Below are 19,818 nucleotides of genomic sequence, written 5' to 3' on the forward strand. Positions count from 1 at the left end.
CCTGCTACGGCGCGGGTGTTGCCCACGCCGCAAACAGCTGGATAACAACAGCAGCACCTACCTCTCTGACTCCTTCTCCTCCAACGCATCTCAAAGCTGTACCTCATCCGGAAATGCTAACCCAGCACCAGCAGCAGTAGGATCGTGGAAGCAGTGCAGCACAGCTGTTGGCATGCGTCAGCAAGCGTTGCTGAAGCTGATCTGCCTTGGGGATAAGCAGCACACAGGGGAGGAAATTTGGAGGGGAATAAAGGAACAGACGGATTTGTGGCTGGCACCGCTGGACCTGAAACCGGGCATGAAGCTAGACACCTGGCACGAACTGGCAATGTACGCAATAGAGGTGCTGGCTTGCCCGGCAGCCAGCGTTATGTCGGAACGCTGTTTCAGTGCTGCCGGAGGCATCATCACAGATCGGCGTATCCGCCTCTCCACAGAAAATGCAGACCGTCTGACTCAAATTAAAATGAATCAATCCTGGATTGGAAACGACTACGCAACACTCCTGGACCCCAACCAAGTAACATGACCGATGAACATCTGGGATGGTTTAGCGTTTCCGGTCCCTGTTTATTGAACCTCTCATCTGTATTACATTTATGACTGCATGGCGGCAAAAAGCATTGCTGCTATATCCGCACGCTTTTTGTCCTCATGCAAGGCCTGGGTTGTTGTGTCTCACAAAGCGTGGCCTTCTCCTCCTGCGCCTCCTCCTGTTCCATCACGTGTGCTGCTGCTGCTGCTGCTGCTGCTGGGTTACCGTTGCCGCGTGGTCCCTGTTTATGGAACCTCTTATCTTTATTACATTTATGACTACATGGCGGTACAAAGCATGCTATCCGCACGCTTTTTGTCCTCATGCAAGGCCTGGGTTGTTGTGTCTCACAAAGCGTGGCCTTCTCCTCCTGCGCCTCCTCCTGTTCCATCACGTGTGCTGCTGCTGCTGCTGGGTTAGCGTTGCCGCGTGGTCCCTGTTTATTGAACCTCTTATCTTTATTACATTTATGACTACATTGCGGTACAAAGCATGCTATCCGCACGCTTTTTGTCCTCATGCAAGGCCTGGGTTGTTGTGTCTCACAAAGCGTGGCCTTCTCCTCCTGCGCCTCCTCCTGTTCCATCACGTGTGCTGCTGCTGCTGCTGCTGCTGCTGGGTTACCGTTGCCGGTCCCTGTTTATGGAACCTCTTATCTTTATTACATTTATGACTACATGGCGGTACAAAGCATGCTATCCGCACGCTTTTTGTCCTCATGCAAGGCCTGGGTTGTTGTGTCTCACAAAGCGTGGCCTTCTCCTCCTGCGCCTCCTCCTGTTCCATCACGTGTGCTGCTGCTGCTGCTGCTGCTGCTGGGTTAGCGTTGCCGCGTGGTCCCTGTTTATTGAACCTCTTATCTTTATTACATTTATGACTACATGGCGGTACAAAGCATGCTCTCCGCACGCTTTTTGTCCTCATGCAAGGCCTGGGTTGTTGTGTCTCACAAAGCGTGGCCTTCTCCTCCTGCGCCTCCTCCTGTTCCATCACGTGTGCTGCTGCTGGGTTAGCGTTGCCGCGTGGTCCCTGTTTATTGAACCACTTATCTTTATTACATTTATGACTGCATGGTGGTACAAAGCATGCTATCCGCACGCTTCTTGTCCTCATGCAAGGCCTGGGTTGTTGTGTCTCAAAGCGTGGCCTTCTCCTCCTGCGCCACCCTCCTCCTGTTCCATCACGTGTGCTGCTGCTGGGTTAGCATTACCGGTCCCTTTTCCTGGAACCTCTTATATGTATTACATTTATGACTGCATGCCGACAAAAAGCATGTTACCTGTGCAAAGAAAACAGACATTTCCCGCATTTAAAAGACAGTTTTCCCTTTGAAACTTTAAAATCGATTTTCTCAAAAACTATAAGCTCTTTTTGCTAAATTTTTTTTTCCTCTTGTACCCACTCCCAAGGTGCACATACCCTGTAAATTTGGGGTATGTAGCATGTAAGGAGGCTTTACAAAGCACAAAAGTTCGGGTCCCCATTGACTTCCATTATGTTCGGAGTTCGGGTCGAACACCCGAACATCGCGGCCATGTTCGGCCTGTTCGGCCCGAACCCGAACATCTAGATGTTCGCCCAACACTACCCTGCACACCCCAAATCCAATTTGTGATTCTGATTTGCGATTTTCCCTGGATGCTATCAAAATAAGAAGAAAAAAACGCAGAAAAATTGCAGCATGCAGTACCCCCCAAAAATGTGCAAATCGGAATGGCATATAAAATCAGGTAAAAAATATGTATGCATGTAGTGTGCAAGAGCCCTAAAGGTGACCTTGTGTTTTCTGTGTTCACTTCCCAGTTACAAAGCCAGCACCTTTCAAGGTACATGGGTACCCGGAAGCAGGGCTGTTTTTAGGCATAGACAAACCAGGCATATGCCTCAGGTTACACTTACAGGAGGGCCACCAGAGATTTTTAGCGCACTTTGCTTTTTGGTATTCTTATATGCAACTGCTAGTTCAACTAGAAAAGGGATGGATGTTAATTGGAACACTTACATGGGTACTGCTGATTAGCATCACAAAGGAGGATTAAATTACATAATAATGATATGGCATGTGCTGTTAAGGTGCTTATCTATTTAAGTTGTAATTGTTCTAGATTTGGTATGATTACTGCCACTCTTCTAGATTTAAAGGACAAAATTGTTTTTATCAGGGATGAGCTTCGAATGAAATCTGAATACCCAGCTGCTGTCTGCTTCAATGCGTCCCACGTTGCGTTCATGTCACTACCATGCTTCCAAGATATTAACCACTTTACCCCCCACGGTACGAATTTCTCCGTCCCTCTTTCCCCCCTAAAAAAACCAAGGGACGGAGAAATCCGCACCTTCTGCGCTACCGCTGCTGTCTGCGCTCCCGCTGCTCATGCGCGTGCTCCCGCCGCTCGTGCACGCCGCCGCCCGCTAGACCGGAGATCAATGAACGGGAAAATCTATTCCCATTCGTTGATCTAAGCCCCCGCAATGATCCGCTGCTTCTATTAGAAACAGCGTGATCATTGTGATTTTCCCAGCCTCGTACTGCTTCCTGTAAGCGTCCTTCCGGACGCTTGCAGGTCGCATGTAAACAAACTCATCTTGTGGCCAAATAGTAAAACTACACCCTAAAGCATTTTACATATACAAATACATTAGTTTTCCACAATAAATTAACTCATTAACTCCCACACTCCCCAATTATTATTTTTTTGTAATTAAAAAAAATATATATACAATAAAAAAAACATAAATAGTTACCTTAGGGACTGAACTTTTTAAATATTTATGTCAAGAGGGTATAACACTGTTACTTTATAAACTATGGGCTTGTAATTAGGGATGGATGCAAAACTGAAAAAAATGCACCTTTGTTTCCAAATAAAATATTGGCGCCAAACATTGTGATAGGGACATAATTTAAATGGTTTTATAACCCGGACAAATGGGCAAATACATTTTGTGGGTTTTAATTACAGTAGCATGCATTATTTAAAAACTATAATGGCCGAAAACTGAAAAATAATAATATTTTCCCACATGTTTTCCTATTTTCCCTTTAAAACACATTTAGAATAAAATAATTCTTGGCATAATGTCCCACCTAAAGAAAGCCTAATTGGTGGGGAAAAAAACAAGATATAGTTCATTTCATTGTGATAAGTAATAATAATGTTATAGATGAATGGATGAAAGGAGTGCTGAAAGGTGAAAATTGCTCTGGTGTTCAAGGGGTAAAACCTCTCAGTGGTGAAGTGGTTAAAGACCTTGGTATTGACAGATATACACGTCCATACAAAACATGCTGTGAACAGTATTGACATGCATACACGTCAATACTCTCCAGCACTGTATACTAGACCCCTGCTTGACACATTTTGGCAAGTTACAGGGTTAAAAAGGTTATGAAAATTAATTAAATTACTTTTTGCACAGAAATCTTGGGGAAATTGAATGCCAGGGAGGTTAAAAAAAATACTTTTTTTTAGATATCCCATGGTTTTATTTTATATTCAAACATTTATAAAGTAGATTGAATGTTTTATTGACTCTGCTCAGTGGCAGTCTATTAAGTGTCCCAGAGTTAAATTAGATGAACTGCTGACTTTTTTCGATCTCTCCCCTACACTCCAAACTTGTATTCTGCCATGAAAACTTTTATCACTGTAATTTGCATATCAGAGCGTTTTACTATGTGCCTGAAACGATACCGACAAGAGAGAAGCTGTGACTTGCATATCTGAAAATTAACTCTTTCAGGCAGCACAATAAAAAAAATAAACTGTCTTAAAGAGTATGTGTACATTAAAGTACATAAATGTCATTTGCATTGTAATAATGGAAAGCTCATTTTGACTCCAGATTAGGTGTAAATGTTGCTACGTATGAAATGGTTTACGCAGCTGTGGAAGTCATTATCTTGTTTCTTCATGACAGAAGCAAGCCGTGACGTTTGGCTGAGGCTTCATTTGTATGACCTGTGCATTCTAAACTATTTCAAGCTGTTGACTGCAGCCAGTACTGTGATTGAATATGTCTTAAATCAATGCTAGATCCATGCACAGAGCCCAATAGCAGAGATTTTTTTTATTGCTGAATTCAGTTGACCAAAAGTACCAAAGCTGAGCACAGAATTGAAACAGCCTGGATCGGTCAAGTCAGAAAATTTCTGTCAATCATTCAAATATCTGATAATTTGAATGGGTTTTGAGAATTTTAGATCAATTCCTGTTTGATCAAAAAAATGTTGAAGCTTAAAGCTTTTCCTGGTTCTCGATTTAGTAAGCATTTTTAACAGTGTCTGTTCTAGTGAATTTACATTTGAATACCTTAGATTCAGGACTGTTTGTCTGTTTTTTGCTGCAACTGGTTCTGAGCTGTCTAATCTCCCTACTACCATGGACTCTTAGGGCATAGAGTTACCAATGCAGCACTGTTTAATTTCACCGCCATTTTTGAGAACAATGGACTCAAACTATTGGGAGCTGGGCATTAAAACACATTAATACTAAAAAAGGTGTTAAAACAATAAAATTCAATAACAAATTACGGGAATGTCTGCTGATTTTAATATTGAAGTAGGCTGGTGCAGGACCATTTTTGGCTGCTAGCTCTTGGCTATAACATAACCTATGGTGACATCGAACGGGGGGGGGGGGGGGGGGGGTGTTAAGTTCTGTATTGGCATTTAGCTATTGAATAGCTTAAGCTGGCTGTTAAAATCTTGGACCACAGTGCTTTGATTCAGTGCTGGGGATAATGATGATGTAAGTGTTTATTGGTTATTATTGGCTGTGATGTTGGAGGGCTGCAGGACAGTAGGGTGTGGTTAGATTAAGATGTTCAGTAGTTGGTAGAAAGGGATATCCTCACTGTGTTGTGTGCATATAACTGCAATCACCTAGCCAATATCTACATACCTTATTGTAGCCCATGCTATGGTCTTGTCTGACCTAACAACTGAACATTGATAAAACCAGACTGTGGGATGACTTATATTCTGCAGTGTCTCCAAAACATTGTAAGATAGGCCTCATGAAATGTTAGTCACTCTCATGCTCAATGTACACAAAAGAGAAATAATGTTATGGTCATTATTGTTATATATTTTTCATAGATTTAAACATCATTTGTATTATCATTGTTATTATATTATGCACAATGTTTTGATGTGTAATTTTTTTGTTTTCTTTTCCTTTCTTTTAATAAAAAAAAAAATCTAAGGTGCAGCAATGACACTTATGAGTTTAAAAACAGATCTCTGGAGAAAACTTGGTATATAATGCTGGGAATACACGATTCGTTTTTTAGCTGATTAGATGGTTCGATAGATAATTTACGACATGTCTGATCTCCCTTTCAATTCTTTGGCCGCTCATTTTCTGATAGAAGTGAATGGAAAAAGATAAGAAAAACGAGCGGAAGATAAGAGAATCGACTGCAGAATTGAGCGGCAAAAATGATCGAGAGCAGAAACGCACGGCAGAAACTAACCGTGTATTCCCAGCATTAGACCCTTTTGAATCTGGCTCTCTTTTTGCTGAGAGATGTCAGGTTGTGATGTAAGGTGATCTGAATGGAGACCTATGCCTGATACCTAACCAGAGCTTGGGAAACTTGGCTTCATCTATTGCAGACTGTGAATGTTCCACATTATCATAATTAGTAGTTTAGTAAACCTGGGCAAATCAAAAGATTTTATACTTGCCCAGGCTTCCTCCAGCTCTATTTGCATCAATGCGTCCCTCACCGCCCTCCTGAGTGCCTCCGTTCACCTGGTATCGGTCCCGGTAACTGGCTCAGCCGTGCCAGTCAGGCTCTTCTGTGCATGCGCAGAAAAACCAACTGGCGCACCAGAGCCAGATTACCGAGACTGATACCAGGCGAACAGAGGCACTCTGGAGTATGGTAAGGGAAGCATTGGTGCTCATGGGGCTGGAGGAAGCCCCAGGTAAGTATAAAATATTTTAGGGTACTCGTCTCAGGTACACTTTAACACATACTGTAAAATATAGGAGGGCACTGGCATGACATCAACCTCCCTGTCAGTTCACTGATTTATCTCTGATTCTCTTCTAATTCACTTCTCTTCTTTATTTCAACAGGTTATAGCCAACACTGTTGCCAAGTTAGTATAAAAGCATTACATGTCTTTCAGGTCTTTTGTATTGCTGTGACTGTTTTTTTGTTGGCATGGTCTGTGGCTTTACTCTATGGGAGTAAGAGATATTTAATTGTTGGTGTGCCTACAAGCATCAATTAAAGCATGTGATGGGAATCTGCTGTAAGATTTATCACAGCATCTTAAGTAGCAGTACTGTGGGGATTGACTAAAGGTCCGTACACACGCCGGACTGCAGGCAACGACGGGTCCGTCGTCACCTCCCGCTGGGTGGGCGTTCCAGCGACAGTCCGGCGTGTGTGCAGTCTGTCTGCAGACTGATACGGCTGTTTCTGAGCGATCCGCCCGGTGGATCGCTCAGAAGCAGCCGTATCAGTCTGCAGACAGACTGTACACACGCCGGACTGACGCTGGAATGCCCACGCAGCGGGAGGTGACGACGGACCCGTCGTTGCCTGCAGTCCGGCGTGTGTACGGACCTTAAAGCTCCGTAAACACGCTAGACCACGGTCATCAGAAACAAGCAATCCTGACAGTTAGGGATGAGCGAACAATGCCCGATCTCAGACCATAGTTATGCCATTGCTGAATTCAAATGTGTGGCGGCATTGTGCAGTCCAGGACCTTGAGGTGCAAAATTCACCACACGTACTTTGGATTGACTGTATGTTATAATTCAGTCCTCCAGGACAGATTGGTCTACATGAATGATAATCACTGTCTTTTACCATAACTGAGACACATTTTTTTAACAATTCTCAGATGTCATCTATTGTTCGTTTATGATGACCATGGTCTAGCATGTGTTCAGAGCTTAATCACTTGAAGACCGCAGTGTTAAACCCCCTAAAGACCAGGCCAATTTTTGCATAATTGACCACTGCAGCTTTAAGGGATAGCTGCAGGGTCGCACAACTTAGCACACAAGTGATCCCCCCCCCCCCTTTTCTCCCCACCAACAGAGCTTCCTGTTGGTGGGGTCTGATCCCCCCACAGTGTTTATTTTTTTTTAAACAAATATTTATATTATATTTTTATTAATAAATGTTGTTGTTTTTTATTTTTCCTAAAACCTCTTCCTCCCCCCAGCCGGCCAATCCTGGCGATCAGCTGTCATAGGCTTCTGCCTATGAGAGCCGATCGCTCTCTAATGTCCCAGGGGGACAGCCGTGTCACACGGCTGTCCCCAGTACAGCGCTGCTGCTGATTGCAGCGCTGTACTAACTGAAAAGATGGCAGTTTCGCCGTCTAACAGTCTCGCCACTCAGAGACTAAAGATGAGGCAGAGCTCTGCCCCTCAAGCAGGATATAAGTGCACAGCCTGCGTGCGATCTCCTGCAGTAGCCGGCCCCAGGACCTGATGCCAATTGACGTTATGCAGTCCTGGGGCTGCCACCGTGGCCAAGCCCATTGGTGTGGGGGGGTCGCTAGGTAGTTAAAGAGTTAGCTCTCTTGCATGATAATTGTAAGGGACCTAGATGAAATCCTATTACATACACTGTACATAGATTTTTATGTTCTCTCTGTGTTTGCATAGGATTCCTCAGGGTACTTTAGTTTTCTTACTAGGTCCCAAAACATAAAGAGGTGCCAAAACTCATAACATATTTAAAAGATTTACCAAGAGTCTCAAAATCTTACAGAAGATCAACTGGTGTAGATAAATAAAGACTGCATGTTTTGGAACAAAACTAAGCATTTTGAGGGGCCTATACACTTTATCAAATACTTGGTTCTTAGTCAGACCATCCCACTATCTACTTCTCCTCTACAGCACCAGCTGTCTATTGCCAAGTAAAAGACCTAACAAAATATTGTTCCTTGAAAGGTCTGTCACCCCAGCATCTTCAGAACAACCTTAATCTGAACGGAGTGATCATAGCTTAGACCTCAACTCCATGGTCCTTAAAACTGCTATGTATCAACAGCCTTTTAGTCTATTTTCTTCTTTATGCATCAAACGTTCCACACCTTTACATCATGCATGATGATTTGATAGAGGAACTAGACAAAGAGGGATGCAAACTGGAATCACAATGGCACAAACATTAGTTCTCAAAGAAAAAACATTCTCTATTTCTTCTCCAAAACAATACCATGCAATGATCAACTAGAAAAAGTCTTCTTTTTATCACAGGAAATTGCAAAAGCAGCCAATAAATCTGCCCAGCTATTTTGCACAGTTTATATTCTATGCAACACATCTTGCCGGAAACCCAACATTATATCCTCAAAGAACCTATATGAGAAATTTGCCCTATTTTTCACAAAGTCTCATCTAAATGGTTTGTCATGAAAACAACAGCAAAAAATCCTATGTAGAGCCTGATAATGGATGCAAAACCATGGTCTGACTTCAAGGCAATTACCAAAAAAGATATCTCAAGTATCTTTCTAAACCTTTGCTGGATTATCTGCTACCTGGGCCCTGGCACAACACAGGTCATGTTAAAATGCCCTGATCTGCTTAGTCCAGAATTTCACAAAATAGCAAAAACTGTTCCTTACAGGGAAGTTTCCTATTTGCCTGAAATCATCAGGCCAAGAAACCATTATTAGGTTCATATATTTTGAGCAGCTATGTCCAACCTTTTCTTTCTGGGGAAAAATATTGAAAAGGCTGTGTATCTCCAACTTGAAGCTATACTCTAAAGGAATATATTTGACCTTCTACAATTTGGCTTCAAGAAGCACCAAAGCTTTGAAACAGCCCTTATCCAGATTTGCAATTATCTGTTCATGGCCAGAGACAGAGACAAGAGTTCCATTCTGGTACTGCTTGAACTTTCAGTGGCTTCTGATACAGTTGATGATGAAATCTTTCTCAACAGGCTGCAAGAGTAATGTGGCATTGATGGTTTATTCCTTTAATGGTTCTCCTCCTTCTTGGTTGGCAGAACACAAAGGGTAGCCTTTGGATCTTTCTGGTCCAACCTGTGCCACCAAAATATCATGTGTCCTATTAACTATACTCTTTGTTGTTAACCATTTACAAGCTGCCAAAAATATGATCTGACATACCACTTCTATACTGATGACATTCAGCTATATCCAAATCCAAATCCAAATCCAAAAAAGCTTTATTGGCAGGACCAAATACATTTAGCATTGCCAAAGCAAAATAGAACATTAACGTGGGGGGGGGGGGGGGATTGTGGGAATAAGGGAAGGACATGGGTATACAGTCCATAGGAGGATGTACGGGATGGTATGGGGGGGATGGGGTATATAGTCCATAGGGGAGGGGGGTATAGGCATACAGTCCATAGGGGAGGGGAGTATGGGGTTATACAGTCCATGTGTTATCATGTTCCTCTCAGTTGGTGGCAGGCCGTGACATATCGGGCAGCTATTTGCACAGTTTTTTCCTCTTCCCCCAGTATGATATAGAGTTTCCTCTCCTCATCTGTGGAGGTGAAATCTGCAATGTGGGCGGAGAGTCTTTGGAAATGGGCGGTCCTCAACGGTGTATATTTGCTGCAGTGTAGCAGGAAGTGGGCCTCATCCTCCAGGACCCCCTGGTCACATTGCCTGCACAGTCTCTCCTCCCGGGGCTTCCATGTCTGTCTGTGTCGTCCTGTCTCTATCTCCAGGTTGTGGGCGCTCAGACGGTACAGGCTCAAGGCCTGTCTATCTTTGTGGTGGTGTAGCCTCTCCAGATATGGGGCCATTGTGTACTCCCTCTGTAGTGATTGGTAGATAGTGAGTTTCTGGGAGTTCTTTATGTCACTTCTCCATTCCTCTATGTATCGGTCCTTGCAGCTTTCTATCATTCCTTTTATTTGGGCTTTTGTCAGCCTGTGTTGGTGGTCTTGGCTGGGCTGGCTCTTGACGTTTTGTTTCAGAGAGCGTGGTATGGCCTCCCCACCCTGGCTCAGTGAGGCTTTATGGTGGTAAGTGCTGGGGTTGCTGCTCTGTATATGCGCCCAATATGAGAGCGCCCTCTGCTGGATAGTCAGCCATAGTGGGAATCTGCCTAGCTCTGCCCGGCAAGCTGAGTTCGAAGTGCTGCGATGGACTTGGAGAAGATACTTGCAGAACTCTAGATGGAAGATTTCTGTTGGAGTCCCATTTTGATTGGTCAGGGTAGGTGACCGGGCCCCATACCTCACTGCTATAGAGCAGGATTGGGGTGATGATGCTATATATATCATTTAAATCTGACATGACAGACCCCATTCCAAAAATAAAACATGCTAAGCAGAGCTTCAGGAGTGGATGATGACAACTGGCCTAAACTATATGTTGCCAAAACTAGGGTTATTAATCGAACATCAATGCCTAGTAACAAAGCAAAGCAGACTCAGTCAGCACTACTGAGGGCAGGTGCATTATTAGCTGTAACATTGTGCACAGCTTGGGGGAATTATTCAGGAATCAAATTTCAGCTGTTGATAAACATTCCTTTTGTTCACCTAAGGAATATTGCAAAAATTAAGCACCTCATTCATTCAGAGGATCTTCCAACCCTAGCTCACATCTTAATCACATCTTGGCTGGACTATTGCAATGCCCTCTATGCAGGCCTTCCAAATAAAGACCTGCACCACCTACAGCTAGCACAGATTGCTGTCATAAGGCTGTTAACAAGGCAATCCTGTCATTGCCATGTAACAGCATTCCATTGCTCACTCCACTGGCTACAAATACAATGGTGAATCCTCTTAAAAATTGTAATGCTAACAATCAAATCTGTTCATGATCTAGGCCCTGGATACCTGAAGGATGTATTGCAACACCTTCCACTGCTTCAGATCAACAGGATCTAATAATTTTACCACCCAGAGAGTTTAACTCAAAAACTTTGCAGCCAAAGCCTTCTGTCAGGCTGCCCCTACCCTTTGGAATGCCTCGCCACACCCAATATAGACAGCTCCAACTCTGGAGGCATTTGTGGTTACATAAATTCTTCCCCTGTAACACATCACAAACCACATCTATGTACTGATGTGAGACAAACGTATGCACTTTGGATCCGGGAGCACTTTAAATATGTTTTGATGTTCTATCCTTGTGCTGTTTAGGCTAAAACACACTGCAAAATGTGTAGTTTTGTGCTAAATACTAAAGTCCTTTGGATCTTACACCAGTACATCCTGAAATATGTATTCCTTTTTAACCTAAACATAATTTAATCAATTTGGCACCTATTCAATTGCTTTTTTTTATATTGTTCTTCCTAATCTAATCGTCTTCCCATTTTAAATATTGAAGTGTGGCATTTAGGCATCAGCTGTAGTTTTATAAACAGGGGTAACTTTCATTCAGTGAAGATACAAATGAGGGTATGAAAGGGGGCGCCACCAATTTTTCCTTCAAGCACTACAAGTGAGTGCTTGACTCTACTGAGTGAATAGATACAGTTCCTCAAACTGCTCACTGTTTCTGTACCTACTACACTTTAAGGCCTCATTCACAGTGGGACGTTGCAGAGCTGTGTTATAAACTCTTATAACGCAGCTTACCGCACTGCAATGCTAATCATATGGGACCTTCACAGTGCGACGTTAGCATCTCATTGTAGCGTGTAGCGCTATGGTAACACACTGCTTGCAGTGCGTTACCTCTCTAAGCGCACACGTAACCAGGTACAGGAAAGCATACTTTTCATTGCCTTTATGCTTTACTGTACCTTCTGTATGCGATGGTAACACAGCGTTAATGTACATTACCACCTTTTTTGCATTGCGTTGTAATGCTGTGTTGTGACTTTAACGTTGCATTACAACACAATGTTCCACTGTGAATGAGGCCTGAAAGCTTTAAAAGCTATTCATAAAGGTAAAGAATCTTGACACTGATTGGGAAATTTTAAATTTCTCTCGCAGTCTGCCCTAGCACTAACCCTACGCAAAAACACGTTTCCTTATGCCAGCCAGCATAATGTCAACTCTCTCAACACAAAAGAAAACTCCAGCAAAGGGAGTGCGATGAAGTAAATGACAAAAGTATGATATGTTTTAACTCTTCCGTCTGAAATAATAATAAAAAAGTTCTAGCTGGAGTTCTGGTGAAGGACCCAGTACCCTGTTTGTAGTTGTTATGCTAAATGCCTTTTCTGTGTTTCTCTATCTAAATAATAAAGGTGGCCATACACTTATAGATTTACAGCAGATTCGACCATCAGATAGATTTCTGACAGATGCCTGTCAAGTCGAATCTGACAGGAATTTATCTGATGTGTGCCACACACTAGGGACAGATTTCCAATAGATTTCAGAATGAAATCTGTTGGAAATCTATCTAAATGCATTATTAGACACAGCAGTAGTAGGTAATCGGTTGTGCAGGCACAATGTGACCACCTTCAATAAACCCATCTTCTGAGTGTGCTACAAACAGGAGCATTAAACTTAGGAAAATACTCTGGTTTATGTTGTGAAGAGGGAGGTGTAAAGAAATGATAGTGGTCAGGCACCATTCTCCACCCCTCATATTGCTTTGCTTCCTTTCTGGCTGTTTGCAGTCTGAAGGTAATCTGTAGACATGGGAGTAACATCCAAGCCAAGCAATTACATAATTATCTTTACAGATCTGTAACTAACTTTACACTTTGTGCATAGTAGGAAAATGGTAATTTTGATGGAGGCCATGAATCTATTTACAGAGAGCAGGTATTGCCTACTATAGCACACATGGCCCATAACCTTAGGTATGCTTTGCAAGACTTTACATTATCATTTTTGGGAATTGTGCTATAATATGCCTTGCTGAAAGTATCTGATCCAAGCTAAAACTGCAATGTTCTTTAAAAGTGCCTTGGAGCCTGAGGTCCCAACTCCTATCACAAAAGTTGGTCAACAGTAGCCATAGGAAGCAAGAGTAATCTGGCCAAGTTTAGCTTCAGTCTCTGAAGTGAAATTTGACCAGGAGACTTATGAAGAGCTTTTAAAGTTGGTCATTAAATGCTAGAAGTAGTATTAAGGGTGTCAATCAAACATTCATACAGTATAAATATGGATTTAGGTTAAGCGCTAAGACCAGCCCCTTCTGGGATTACACCCACAGACTTAACAATACAATAGTGATAGCTGAGCTACTGGGCAAAGTAAAACAAGCAAGAGGTACTGTTCCTTAAAGTATAAAAGTCACATTACATTTACAATGTTTTTGCATGGGGAACCCTGGACAGAAATATAACATGTTTAAATATATGTTATTTTGATAATGAAACAGCTTGTATTTAAGCCCTATAATATAGTATATACAGTAGTTTTTATGGAAACAGTGCTTTTGTTTTTATTTTATTGTTTAGAAAGGAAGTCATGATTTGCATTATCTGTAATTGTTCTATTAGCTGTTAAGTTGTTTGATCAGAGATGCATGCCACAGTCCCTTGGCCAGCTGACATTTACCTGTGGCCCATTAGAAGTTACAGTTTGAGATCAACTGCACTGAATCTTTATCTAACAAATTGTATCAGTAATATGGATCAGGCATGGGCTCACGAGTCCGTAAGGACTCCAATTCGTGATTTAAATGAGGCTTAATTGCCTTAGGTGTGCGGCTGGGAGAGAGGGGGTTACTTACCAATAAGTCTGCTGTCTTCTATGTGTTTCAAACGTCCTGCACATGTCCTATTGGACGCATTGCAAGACTTACTACTGAACACTTCCTCCTTCCAGCTTGAAGGAGAAAGTGCAGTAGTGAGTTCTGCAATGCGTCCAATAGGACGCATGCAAGACGTTTGAAACGCATAAAAGACAGCGGACTTATGGGTAAGTAACCCCCTCTCTCCCAGCCGCACACCTGAGGCAATTAAGCCTCATTTAAATTTGAGTCCTTATGGACTTGTGAGCCCACCACTGATATGGATGAAAAGTTTCCTAGCAAGACTAAACATTTGTCTGTTCAATATGATAAACTGTTAAAGTTCTGTTCAGATAAAAATGCCAACAATATCTCCGGTAGTGATGGAACTCTTGCATATTATTCTTGAAAAATGGAAAAAAAATTACGCAAGGGAGATATTCATGATAAGATAAAAAGTGAAGCAAATGTGCAGATGTTGTTACTATTTATGTTTTTGAAATCATTATTAGAAGCCAGGGCTACATAACCATTAATAGACAATAAAACCAAAGCACTGTCTATGATTAATTCCGAGTATTTCCAACTCCAGCCTAAACAATCGGTGTAGGTATTGGGGATTTTCTCATTTTTCATGTATGGGGAATTTTTGGGGATGAATTTGACAAGGAAAATCTTCATAATCCTCATTTTTTAAACAATTGGCTGAGATAAAATTACTATGGCAACAGGGGCGTAGCAATAGGGGTTGCAGAAGTTGCAACCGCATCGGGGCCCTTGGACCAGAGGGGCCCCAAAGGGCCCTCCCTCAACTGCAGTATTAGCTCTTTATTGGTCCTGTGCTCATAATAATCACTTCTATAGATACTTTAATTAGTGGTAATCATTAACAAACTGCTCCCCATTCTCTTCTTGCACCTCTGACACTATAGTTGCCAATGGCAGGTTTTGGTGCGCCGTATCAATTGTTATGTATAGAGTGCTTGGGGGGACCCCAATGTAAAACTTGCATCAGGGCCCACAGCTCCTTAGCTACGCCACTGTATGGGAAGAACTATAAAAGGCCAACATTAAACGTTATAGATGCATATAGACATGTCTTTCTCCAAGTGGCTGCTAGCGACAGTATTTATTAGATAAAAGGTACAGGGTAAAGCAATGATCACCATTGCAATCAGCCAATCAAAGACTAACAAAAGCAGGTAGGAAGGAAACTAAAGCTTCTTCATAAACACATTTGTAAGTCTGTGACTTGCTGGTTACAATCATGTGACCATGTTTCACTTCGGCTTACTTTTTTATCTTACATAATTTTCCTGCAAAAGAAAACCATAGGTGAAATTAATTGTGTATAATCACTATACTTTCCCCCTCTGTTCAAGTTGCTTCATGACCAACATAGCAATAATAATGTGTTGTGTCTGATGACATGAGAGGAACCTCTGGCTCACAGTTTTTTATTGCAACCACCTTCTATCCACTGCAGCCTGTGTACTGTGTTTACTGCAATATGTAAGGCATCTGCTGCTCTTCCATATGCTATATCTGAGCTCTGAGGCTAGTACTGGCCATTTCTCTCTGTACAACACTTTATGGTCCTGCCCAAGAAGTAATGTACAGTGAAGAGGGATATTGGAGCGCCCTCTATCTGAAGAAACGTGGGTGCCGCCATAGGCACCATTATAAACTGCAGAGTGCCTGTTATTTATCGGAACCAGGGTCATAACTAGAAATCCCTGCCCCCCCCCCCCTGAAAAACTTTGGATGCGCACCCCCTCCTGCCAACCCAGTAACCCCCCCCCCCCCCCCCCTCACTTTCTACACAAGTTATGTTATTCAATTGGTTAGTGCACACTTGAATGTTTTCCCCATGCAGATAAAAACAGACTGCATGCATTTTCTCCATCAATTACATTAGCTTCTGTGATAAAACGTGGCTGTTTTCACTAATACAGACACAAGAAGTGCAGAAAACGCATACAAAAATTATTACACTCACTCTGTTCATCTTTGATGGAGCAGAACTGACTCTGCAGACTTCTCCAGCATTACTACAGTACAGAGCACTTGGGGAGGGGTAGAGAGTTTGGGGAATGGGCATTGCACACAAGACACTGCTGCACACTGAATAGGGACTGTCTACAAATCTTTGTCTGCAAAACATTGTATAATTCCTCATCAATGGCTAAGCAGATGCAGTCATTTGAACAATTGTGCAGAGAGTAGAAAGTTTTCCTCTGTGCCCTTAGTTGTCAGTCTCTCAGGATGGGACCCCCTGTGGCTTCTGGGCCCCCCTGCGGTTGCATCCCTTGCAGGGTCTATTGTTATGCCCCTGATTGGCACCCAAATTTCATTCTATAGTTGCAATTTATAATTGTGCCAATGGCAGCACCCCACATATCTTGATAGAGCCAGATTGGCGTGCACTAGCAATTCGGCCTGCATCTCCTTCCGAAATGGTGCGGGAGGCTGTGAATCCCATAGCCGGGCATGGCAGGGCTGATGGGTTTTCGTCTGCGTCCCTGCAGACCCGGAAGTGCCACCGCGCGTGCGGCACAAGTGGAAACAGGCCCTAAAGCTTTCATGCAGAAATGTTAGGGCTGTACACATTACATAGGCTGCTGTGGAAAAAAAGGTTTTGTAATGAGGGGTTAAAGCTCTTTAGGGGAGAAACTCCATAATATATTATAATCCATTTGCATTTTAGCATTTTATAAAGTACAATATATTCATATTTCTTGGATCTGAAAAGCCAAGTTTCTGTTTGCTATATGCAGCATGCAGTTACGTTTGAACTGAACTTAAAAGACAGCTTTCCTCCTGGGTAATGTTCTTGGAAACTATGCATGGTATGACTTGTGTAAAGTCAGTGCATGTATTAACCTCCTTATACTGCCTGGTCTGACTGCAGTGCGACTATGGAATTTTGATCTGGTATCCATTTAACACTTCCCGCCCTTTTCTTTATTTTTCTTCTGCGTTGCATTATTCACAACTCACTTCACTTTTCGCCAGCCCTGAGTTTGTAGAACGATTCAATCCCAGTGTTCTGAAGGACTCAGCTCTCTCTACCCACAAGCCCATTGAGGTAAAGGGACCAGGAGGCAAAGCCACAATCATTCACGCCCAGTATAACACTCCCATCAGCATGTATTCTCAGGATGCCATTATGGATGCTATTGCTGGCCAGGCACAGGCCAGGGGCAATGAGCTCTCAGGGTAAGCATTTTACAATTCTTTTTTGCATGATCACTCACTGTAGTCACCTGTATGCCAATGGGGCACAACAATTAAATCATTTAAGCTACCATATTAGGAGGAATATCTGGCTTTGGGCTTTGGTTCACTAGCAATGTTCCTTCATCTGTTGTTTTCAATACTTTTATGTTTTGCGCTAGGGTTTAGGCTAGGTTTACGGTAAGAGCTGAGTTGCTTGTCTGTAAAAACAGGAACATATTGCAGCAGAAAGAAAATTTGCACCACACGTTATGCAACTGTTGCTTTGTATATAGTGAAGCATACAGTCAATGTAAAGTATGCTTCACTGCCACTGTTATCGCAAGCATTATGCGGTAACGCACTGCATGCAGTGTGTTACCATACCGCAACCCGTTATACTGCATCGCCCCCACTGCACTGTGAATGTCGTATAGGTAGTGCAAGGATCACATTGCACTGGATGCAGTGCGACTTTCTGTGGTAAAATGCCTCCGTACAGTTGCACCACAACGCCTCACTGTGAACGGGGTCTTAAGGTTAAATTCCACTTTTCAGAACAGTTGTATACATTGCAAGGATTTTGTAACACATTGTTATATGTGTGCATACTAAAATCTTTTTAAAGGGATCCTTACAGACAATGGGGTTGATTCACAAAGGTTACTTATTTTTCACCTTAACTGTAAGGAGTGCTAGTGCAGGAGATAAACAAATAAAGAGAGATAATTCATGAGATAAATAGATAAGGAAAGCTAAACCATGATTTAAGTCAGTTAAGGAGAGTTATACAATGAATTAAGTCAGTTAAGGAGAGCTAATCCATGAGTTAAGTTAGATAAGGAGAGCTAAACAATGAGTTAAAGGAGTTATCAGGGCATATAAAGTAAACTGAGTGGTACTTACCGGGGGCTTCCTCCAGCCCCAAGCTCCCAGGACCTCCCTCGCCGCAGCTCTAAAGAACTACTGCACCTGCGCAGTCCGCTCCGGCCCACGTGGCGGTGATTTACAGGGCCGATCGCGCAGGCGCATTACAGAGCGACCTTCAGGTCGCTCTGACGTCATCGCCGGGGACCGGGTCGGAGCTCCAGCAAACGGCTGAAGGCAGAGCTGCGGCGAGGGAGGTCCTGGGAGCTTGGGGCTGGAGGAAGCCCCCGGTAAGTACCACTCAGTTTACTTTATATGCCCTGATAACTCCTTTAAGTCAATTAAGGAGAGCTAAATCATGCGTTAAGTCATTTAAGGAGAGATAAAAAGTGAGTTAATAAGTAAGGTGAGATAATTTAACAGAAAAGCTTTGTGAATCAGGCCCATTGCTTGTTGTGTGTGGCAACTGGCAATATACTACAATCATTTTAGTTGTCTAGATGTGCAAAAAGAGTTCGGCAGGGGTCACACTGGTTCCTGCATGCAGGACAAAACTTGCTGCCTGCAGCAGAATAACACACTCTGTGATTTCCAAAGGCAACACTCAGCTGCTGTTAGCTGACTTTGGAATGCATGTAACCCCTTGTGTGAATGTCTGATGTGGTGCGATTACCAATATAATATATATATAAATATGCCGCACTCCTGTGTGTCTCAGAGAGGTTGCTGCCTCTTCACTGCCCATGCTGCAAGTGCCTGGCTGATGCAGGGGAGCAGCTGACAAGCTGTACATTAACTGCCTTAATTAAGCCTGCCGTGTAAAACAGGCCTTAAGGTGGCCATACATGAAACGATTTGCAGCAAATTCGACCATCAGATAGATTTTTGTCAGATGCCTGTCAGGTCGAATATGACAGGAATCTATCTGATGTGTGCCAAACACTAGGAACAGATTTACTGAAAATTGATCTAAAGGCATTACTGCACCATTAGATCCAATACAACTCTATGGACCATCAGCAGCAGCAGCCAGCAGCAGATTGACCTAGATTTTCCATCCTGTCAGATAGATCAAATCGATCGATTGGCTGATTTGAAAGAATTGATTTCTGATCGATCGATTGTATAGAATCAATCGATCCATGGCTGAAATCGACTAGTGTATGGGCCCCTTTACAATGCTTCTTGCAATTTTCACCTAATTATTCATGCAAGCGGGTAGGAATTTGTGGGCAGTCGGTACAGCATAGAATGCACCAATGCTGAACAAAATGTGAAAATTGAATTTACATTAAGTTTTAAAACTGCATAGCTAGTATTAAATGAAACTGAAAAATGCATATTAACCAAAAAAGACTTCTGTAGCACTGCTATATGTTTGTAACATTTTCTATGGAAAGTGGAATTTCACTTAAGGGCTAGCTCACATTGCTCAGTTAAGTTGCAGAATAATTCTGCATTTCAACTCACTGCCTATACATGTCAATGGACTTGTTCACAGTAGTGCATTGTAAACTATCACAGTATTGTAACTCGCTACCTTCAGGCTTTGTATTAAAGTCTA

At 42.6% G+C, this 19,818-nt stretch overlaps 1 protein-coding gene across 4 annotated transcripts in view; it reads left to right on the top strand.

The window, feature by feature from the left end:
- The window catches only part of LDB3 (LIM domain binding 3), a 332,821-nt gene that overhangs the window by 170,737 nt on the left and 142,266 nt on the right, over window positions 1-19,818 (top strand). For all 4 annotated transcript variants that reach the window (XM_068258597.1, XM_068258596.1, XM_068258600.1 and 1 more), the window contains exons 5-6: window positions 6,625-6,647; window positions 17,187-17,390. In XM_068258597.1, coding sequence (XP_068114698.1) covers window positions 6,625-6,647; window positions 17,187-17,390 — 227 coding nt within the window. The remainder of the gene's footprint in view (window positions 1-6,624; window positions 6,648-17,186; window positions 17,391-19,818) is intronic.

This window comes from Hyperolius riggenbachi, chromosome 10 (genome assembly GCF_040937935.1).
Source record: "Hyperolius riggenbachi isolate aHypRig1 chromosome 10, aHypRig1.pri, whole genome shotgun sequence".
NCBI classification, from domain to species: Eukaryota; Metazoa; Chordata; class Amphibia; order Anura; family Hyperoliidae; genus Hyperolius; species Hyperolius riggenbachi.